Raw genomic sequence first — 8,572 nt, 5'->3', positions numbered from 1 at the left:
AGTACCATCAGGCTCTGGATATTCAAACTAGCCACGCAGTAGGATAGAAGAGCACTGTCAGTAAAACAGAAGATTTAAGTCTGATCGAACTACTGTTGTTTGGGTTTTTTTTCACCCAATTTGTTTTTTAAAATTATATTGAGTCTTGAAAAGTGAAGTGAGGATATGGGAGAAGCTCATGAAATCAGAGAGTCTGGCTCATGGATAATGAAGAACTGGCTGTACTTCTTAAGCTGAAATTTAAAAAAAAACAGCTCTTGGCAGCTGTACAGGTGAACAGCTGTTTTATGATTTAAACATTTTGTTTGGTTCAACCATGTTCAGGGTAGAGGCTTTCCGTGACGCAGCATCTGCTATGGAACAAGAGAAAGAAATCCTGCTAGAAATGATCCACAACATACAGAACAGCCAGGATATGAGGCACATCAGTGAAGGTGAGAAGCTGCTTTGCCATTCCCTTCCAACTGGCCCAAAGGCAAGGCAGCCCGTGCCTTAGGGAGCAGCTGTCTCTGTGCGTGCTGCCGGTAAAGGGACAGGCAGTGGGGCCAGCTAAGGTTCCTGAAGGGCCATCCGTTACCCTGGGAGCCCCTTGTTCTTGACTGTATTGACATGCTGCTCAGCTGGGGGGTCTGCCATGCACGTCGCTGCTGTCTGTGTGACAGCCCATACTCAGTTCACTGATTTGTTTTCAAAATCAGGGTTAATACAGCTCAGCTGAGGGAGAGAAGTTGTTGATAATTATGATGATGATTAAATATTGTGGAAAAACCAGCATTTTAATGGCTTTGACTGCTGGACAGGCATCAGTGCTACAAAGTAGACGGCCTGCAAAAACCTCATGAATTAACATGGTTGTCATGGTTCTGTGATATATGGCTTTAAATATATTCCCTACAGCTGTATGTTTTATATTAGGTGCTTTAAATTGCTGCTTTATTGGCTCTTCAAGAGCTTACATGTCAAATATGTTGTGTCCATATTTTAGGAAAAAACTTTAGTTTTCAGAAAGTAGAGAACCAGTTTTTTCATGGCCCCTAATTGCATCTGGTAGTCAGAAATCAGTTTTCTCTTTATGGCCTTTTGGGGTGTTGTCTACATCTCTCCCTCACAGTGGCACAGAAGGTCCTTAATGTGCCTGTTCTGTTATGAATAATATTTCCTGATAACGTTGCATGCTTTGCTTTAACGTGACACAGCAAGCATTGTGTCAGCAGCGGAAAAGCATTGCTTACATTTTTAGTAGAGATTAATGCCTCATTTGGAATCAGAAGACACTAGCTTCTGTGCAGTAAGTAGGACTTAGGCAAATGCAAAAAACTCATTTCTGGCCCCTGGAAATCCTGTGGATTGACATTGACTTATTTGAAAAAACAACCGTGTTTATTGCGAAGTTGTAGCAGTTTGATTGTCTCGCTGATGTTATTTGCACAGAAAAGTATTCACCTGTAACCTAGAACACTTTCTTGTTTTCAATTTAGGTGAGAGAGAAGAACTGAATTTGACTGCTAATCGTCTGATGGGCCGAACCCTCACTGTGGAGGTTTCTGTAGAAACCATCCGAAACGTTTTTTTTACTGCATGCCACGAAGATGATCGATGAGATTGTTAATAAACTTCTAGATGATTTGGAAGACGCCAAAATCCGCTTAATGTCACTTTACGGTGCATGCACATCTGATGTGCCAGCAGGACCCATCGATCAGAAATTTCAGTCTGTGGTAATCGGATGTGCCATTGAGGATCAGAAGAAGATCAAAAGGCGGTTAGAGACTCTGCTCAGAAACTTAGAAAATTCTGAAAAGTCAATCACGTTGTTGGAGCATCAGAAATCATCTGTTCGACAGTCTTGCAACAGCAAACAGGATTAAGCTGTCCTCCTGGCTGCTTCTGGCAAATCGCAGGATGAGCAAATCTCCATAAAAAGCACACAGAAGCTAAGAAAAAAATTCTCTGTACAAGCACACGCGTATTTACGCATGCACATGCACCGAAGTGTCTTTGATTGCGAGGTGCAAGCATTTAAGGGGTTTTGGTAGCATTGGCATTTTCTTTTGGCAATAATGAATGCTATCAGTTCTCCTGTAGAGTTGATACTGCTCCATTGCAAATTGTAATTGTGCTTCTGCTGAACTGTCAGAAACCATCAAAATCTAGCCTTTCCTCCATTCTCCTGGGGTTTTTTAAAAGTTGTTTTGTCATGTAGTGATATTTCATCTTTTCTCTGCTGTATACATAGTGTGTGAACCAGACTTTTGGGGACAAAATACAAGTCAAGGCAATAAATCAAAAACATTAATAAACTGTACATTGTATTTTCATAAACAACACACTGTCCTACTCATTACCATTTATCATTTTTAAGAATTTGTCACGGTTCATAAGTAGATCACAATACTTTCAAGAGACAAGGTACCTCTGGATCATAACTGGAGACGTGAAAAGCAACACCTCCCTCCAAAGGTCACAGCCAAGGCTAGAAATGAGCTCCAGCGCTCACTATACACCCTTCCACGCCTGCCCAGTGACCCATCCTGCCTCCTACCATCTACCTGTAGTTTGAGGCTGCTGTGTTTATTTTCCAAAGATACTGTGAAGGGGAATTCTATTTTATGAGCTACTATTCCGCAGATTTGTTTTGCATCATCATCTGTGAAGCAACAGAGTGAGACAGTTGGATTCTCAATTGGCAGATCCCACATTTGTTTCTTGTGTTGGATGACAGTGCACTTTTTAAGTTTAATGTTACTTACTCTTTGGGTGAGTGGGGTTGGTTTTTTTTCCCTCTTCCACCCTCTCACGCCCTATAATTTCTGCTCATCATCACCATGCTCCAGTGGCTATGGGTCAAAAGTTGCAGATTTTAGGGTGGGCCTGGAGGTTGCAGTCGAAGTTTCAGCACTGAGATTGCTAAAAGTTCCTACGACTTTAGTGAGATTAATTCTACAATTCCATTTTAGAAATAACTAGTCTATTTTAATATATTTTAGACCCTTGGGAACTTTAACAAGAGAAGTAAAGCTTCCAGCTATTTAACAGCATTAAGCCTCTTGACACTGATTTACAGCAGGGGGTGTTCTCAGAAACCATGCTGTGAAATAGTGATGTTGAACATGGCTTATTGATGCTTAGACTATTCCTTCAATATTTGTTTTTTTAAAGGCCATTTTAAGGTTATGGAGGCCAAAAGTGATTGTTTTCTTTTTTAGATCCTCTTCACTGTACCAACAGTTAAAAGTATTTTCTTACAGCACTTGTACAAGTGTTTTTGTTTTCAAGGACAAAATACAGTGATCACAACCTGCTTGACAGATGAGTCAATAGTGGAGATTAGACTTATTTTGACCTAAGTTACTGGTTTATTTTTCAAATTTTCTCCTGTTTGCCTTCCATTTTCCTAAATCCTGTGTTGCCTGACCCACAGGAGGTCGGCAATACAGCCATCACTACCCTCACCGATGCTGTAAGATTGCATACTGACATACCACATCCATTAAAGTTCCCATACATGTGAATAATCTGCTTTTTAAAACTAATGATACTGTCCTTAAAGTTTCTTTCACACAGTCATACCTGTAAGACACAGCAAAAGACACCTTTTTTTTCCTTGCCTAAAACATTGCTAATTAATCCTTACAGGGGTGTTAAGCAAGCAAATTGCTCTTCTGTGTGCAAAACTGCATGCAAGGGGAAGCAGGAGGAGATTACTTCCCACATTCCTTAAATACCTGGGTAAAGAGGCAGACACAGGTGCTGAGCTGTGTTTCACTAAAAAAAAAAAAAAAAAAATCATCAGGCATCTTTGATACATTAGGGATATTTTAATGCCACTTCCAATGTCTACAACCATTCACTTAAACCTTGTCACGGTATTAGCCGGACCAATCATGAAAAATAAAATGGCCAGAGAGAGCAGAACAGAATCCGTATTTTGTATTTGAACTGTGTGGCGAAGAAATCAGAGGTGAGAGCTCAGAAACAGCATTTCTATTAGACTGGGGTGCCCACACTTGGTCCTTTGAGAGTATCTAACATGCTGCCTTGGATCCCAAATGTTCACAACACATGGACTAGAACCACGCACATTAGCTTCTTGAGCAGATTCAGGTCGCACAGCTACAGGGTTAGAGCAATTTTTTTAAATTTAATACACTGACAATTGAATATAAACACAGAAGTAGTGACTGAACAATAATCAAATAAATGATCATGTTCAAGTTGCGTGATACAACTAATGTCACTTACCAGAGAACAGCAGAATTAACTCACAGGGATTTTACAGGAACGGCATACACAAAATATTCCCTTTTAAACATTTATTTTTCCACTTGAGGATTTACAGTAAGTTGAATTTTTTTCTAAAAATATATTACATTTTCTTGAGATCATGATGGTGATAGAAACAGTTATGTGCACTATCTGTTTTTAGCATTCAGATTCACGTGAACTTGCAAATATGAGTATGTCATTTATTAGTAATGATGCATCTTAATCCTCACCATGAGAGCAGCATTTCTGCTGGTCCAGATGAATTTTTATTTTTTTTGACCAACACAATGAGAGTGGCATTTCTCCTGGTCCAGATTAATTTTTACTTTTTTTTTGACCAACTTTAGTCACTGCTGCTGAACTACACTTATCTTGGCAAGAGAAGAAAGAACACTCACTCCACAAATTATTTATCAGTCTTACCCTACTATTAGAAACCTGAGAATGAGTCTGGTTCCGTATTAGGACTCACCTGGCTTTGAGATGACTCACATAGAACACTTCTTTGCATGGAACTGTTTGAAAGTTCCTCTTATTCTATGATAGCACCTTTCATCTTTAAGCATTGCTGCATTTCTTCTTCTATAATTTTGATTACCTATTTGGATGCCATATTTAATAGAGAGAAGTATTTTCTTCTGTTAATACTATCGGAGCATTAAAAAGAAGGTATGTACAACTGTTGCTACCTACAAAAAGATGGTAAGGTAGTTTTGATGAAATCAAGCTTGCTGGACCATGCTTGCTCTCTGGTTTACCTACAACTGGTGTTCAGGTGCTGCAACTTCAGCCAAAGGTCTGGGATTACATTTAGGAAAGCAGTAGGGGCTGAGGTACCATCACTGGAATCCAAGAACCATGCTTGGTCGTTCGCTGTATGACTAAGTTCCCTCAAGAGTTTTCCACAGTGCAAATCACTGATTCTGTTATTAACTGGTAGCTATGAATTAACAGGTTCAAAGTTCACGTACCCCTTCATAACCTCCAGGCAGTACAATGTGTTCAGCTGCTCAGTTCCCTTTAGTATAACATACATCTACAGAAGTGATGCAAAGGAAAACCATGTGTCAGCTATGCTGTAGCCCAGTAATGGAAGGGAAAAAAAAAAGTGACAAATTTTACTGAAGCATAACAAAATTAAACAGGAAATCAGACTGACAGTATGGTAATTCAGGCATGTTGACTAAAAAAGGTAACTGTTGCCTTAAGAAACACTGAAAATAAGAAAGCTCCAAAATTGTCTTAAGTGGAATAATTAATTTTTTTGTTAAATTAACCACACACACACAAGCACAAAAATCTTAGTGTGATCAGTATTACAACTTTGAGATTTGTTATTTCCAGTTGGAAATACATCCCTAGCATTACCACTTTGCATCAAAAGATGCCCCGCTTACTGGGAGAACACCCATTCACTGAATGGAGACAAGGCAGGAGTGACATGCTTTAGTGCCATGCTCTATAGTGAATACTTACTTCACTAAGGCATTAAAAATCACTTAAAGGCTTCTGCTAGTGGTAGCATTATCATCTGAAAGCTAAGAATTTTGGTGAGATTCAGATAATACAGCCAATGAGCTATTCAGGAGATTAACAGCTAAAATGGGAGTGCAATGAGCTTGGTCTCGCAGAAGAAAACTTTGTGTCTCGTGGTAGGAGCACGTGTTGCTCCTAATCCAGGACGCTGCTCTGCCACGGAGATCACAGAGATGGGCATTCTTATTACCAGCTCTGCACCTGTAGGTTTTGGTAACTAAAACATGATATTTTAATGAGAACGCTTTGAGTGGAGAATAGAGCAATGTTTGTAATAACAATTATTCACCAGGGACAATGCGAGTGCTAAACCTTTAGGCACGTCTCTCCATCCAAAAGGAGAAAGTCACACCCACTGAAAAGTGATGTGAATACCTAAGGATTCCTGCAGTATGCAAGTCATCTGGTTTACATCTACACACTAACCCCAGCAGGATAAAAAAATAGATTTTCAAGCAGCATACATGCAGAGTATTCCCCAGAAAAATGCTAATTTGGACAATCTCCGTCTCAGTCGTACTAGAGAGCAAGCACTGCAGAGTCACAACAAAGAAAGAGCCACTTTAGATTTGAGGTGGGAATTAAATGAAAAGTCACTGTTAGGCAATGCTGCAAATATATACTCCTACATTAAAGTATGTGTACTAAATTTCAACATATCCTAAATTTAGCAAGTCTGTCAAGTCTCCACCTATGAACGTTTCTGCTGAGTTTTCAGTCCTTAGAACAGCGGTTGATGACAGACCTTCAATACAAACGGCTTATGTAATAGCACAATGTCTGCAGTGTAACATGTGATAGTACAAACGGTCATTATACATTATAAAGACTTATTTTTCATCACTCTGTATGAAGTCACACAAGGCAAAAAAGATGTTTCAGACACTTTGTGGTTTTGTTTCTTTTTCAAGAAAAAGGAGTAAAAAATGTGAAACAGGCAGGCAGGCAATGAAATGTAAAAGTTTCCGTATTAAAAACAGTTGTCAAAATTCTTCATGCATACACTCTATCCTACATCCTGAAGTTGTAAGGTGGCCCCATGATGTACAATCGTTAAGTCTTATCCTAAGTACCTTACTTCTTAAATTGCTAAGACAGATAGCACTTGACTTCATTGTACATACATATAGTGATTAAATGTTAAAAAATAAAGACCTTTATCCACAATAAAATATAGGAAACATTACGGTGAAGAACACACAGTTCTGCTGCAACAGCAAAGGGGATCAAGTGCCTTGAAGGCTGCCTTCTTGCCAGCAACAAGAGATGCTTTAACAGGTTGTCAAAGAAACAACAGTACTCGGTAGAAAGGCTAATATAGTAAACAACATACAGAGTTCAGAGATCTTTTGTGTTTGTGCATAACTTGCCACCCACTTCTCTCCTTGCAGACAGTGGGGAAAAAGCACATTTCAGTTTTGATACTCATTGACTTAGAAACAAAGTAAGTCAAGCTTACAACATGAATTCACACAGTGAAAAGTCCTTCCTCCAAAAATATACATGATCACTCAACTCATTTTCATTCTCATACACCATTTAAAAAACTATTAAAACTCTGAATTTTTTCAAGCAGCATATTTTGCATTTGTCACCGGCAGTTTGTTGTAGAAATCCTAGAAAGTTAAAATTATATCATACCATACAAAAACATGTAAACAATATGGATATTTTTTAAAAGGCATGCATGCTCTTGAAGAGGATTTAAAAGTGTTTATTTTTGGTAAGTAAAAGATACCTTGCTTAACATTTTTAAAAGCACCTTATTGATTTAGAAGCCTAAGCCTAAATAACTTCAATTTAGATTTGGGCTCCTAAACATCTAAATCAATTCTGTAAAATTATTCAAGCACTTCGAAAAATTTTTGCCATGTCTCTGATCTTGCAGAATTTGATTTTCTGTAACCAGCAGCTAACTCTGAATCTGAAACAAGATTCAAGAATGTCTTATTAATGTAATTCAGTCATCAGCTGCATTTTTTTGGATCCTCCATAACTTAGTTTATGGTATCTATAAAAATTTTTTTCAAATAAGATAAATATTTTGTGACACCACTTTGCAAGTTCCTTTTTCATATACAACACAGGATACAACAATCAAATTTCAACAGGAATGATTAGATTGTACGTTCCTCCTGAATAGCTATTAGTGTCAAAGACTGTGTTATTTGTTCAGCCTGTTAAGAGTGAGAAAAACAAGCTTATAGAAACATATGTAGCACAGCATTAGGTAGAAAGAAGGAGCATTTTTGGCACCATACATTTTTAAATCTAAGCCTCTAGGCCCAAAGTATAGCAAGTTAAAACGTACCCTGTGGGAGCTGGGAAAGCCTCATCTGAAATGCAACATTTTAAAATTTTTTTTGGGAAGATGCTATTTTATGATCCTTTGCTGATCTCCAAGTAATGTATACATTGAAATTTAGCCTAAATATTCATACCAAAAGTTTACATATATACCTTAGCACTCATATATAGAACACAAGTATATTGTGCTGACAGAACTGCCAGAATCCATATTAATATAGTCAGGCACAAAATGTAGCATCTTCTTTTTGCTCTTCACTTATCTTCTTAGTGTCCTGACTAACCAATTCTAACATTTTCTTTGAAATTTAGTTGCAAGGTTGCTACTTTACCTTGGGCCATAGTGTTATGGTCTGTACCGATACTTGTAAGTATTAACCTTACGTTAAATGTGCTTTGCAATTCAGCAATACCTAGTTCATAGCTCTGTAAATAATTCCTTGAAAAAAGGAGAAGCTTGCCT

At 38.2% G+C, this 8,572-nt stretch overlaps 1 protein-coding gene across 1 annotated transcript; it reads left to right on the top strand.

Annotated features, from left to right (window-relative positions):
* Window positions 1–324: 324 nt before the first annotated feature.
* BAG2 (BCL2-associated athanogene 2) lies at window positions 325–2,300 on the top strand. Its single transcript, XM_010086921.1, is given in 3 exon segments — window positions 325–434; window positions 1,479–1,566; window positions 1,568–2,300. Coding segments are annotated over 3 exon segments (468 nt in total). The 5' UTR covers window positions 325–355; the 3' UTR covers window positions 1,869–2,300.
* Window positions 2,301–8,572: the final 6,272 nt, after the last annotated feature.

The sequence above is a fragment of the Pterocles gutturalis genome, unplaced genomic scaffold, assembly GCF_000699245.1.
Source record: "Pterocles gutturalis isolate BGI_N339 unplaced genomic scaffold, ASM69924v1 scaffold31541, whole genome shotgun sequence".
Taxonomy (NCBI): Eukaryota; Metazoa; Chordata; class Aves; order Pterocliformes; family Pteroclidae; genus Pterocles; species Pterocles gutturalis.
Note: the sequence above shows the minus strand (reverse complement) of the source record. Positions and strands in the feature narration are given on the sequence as shown.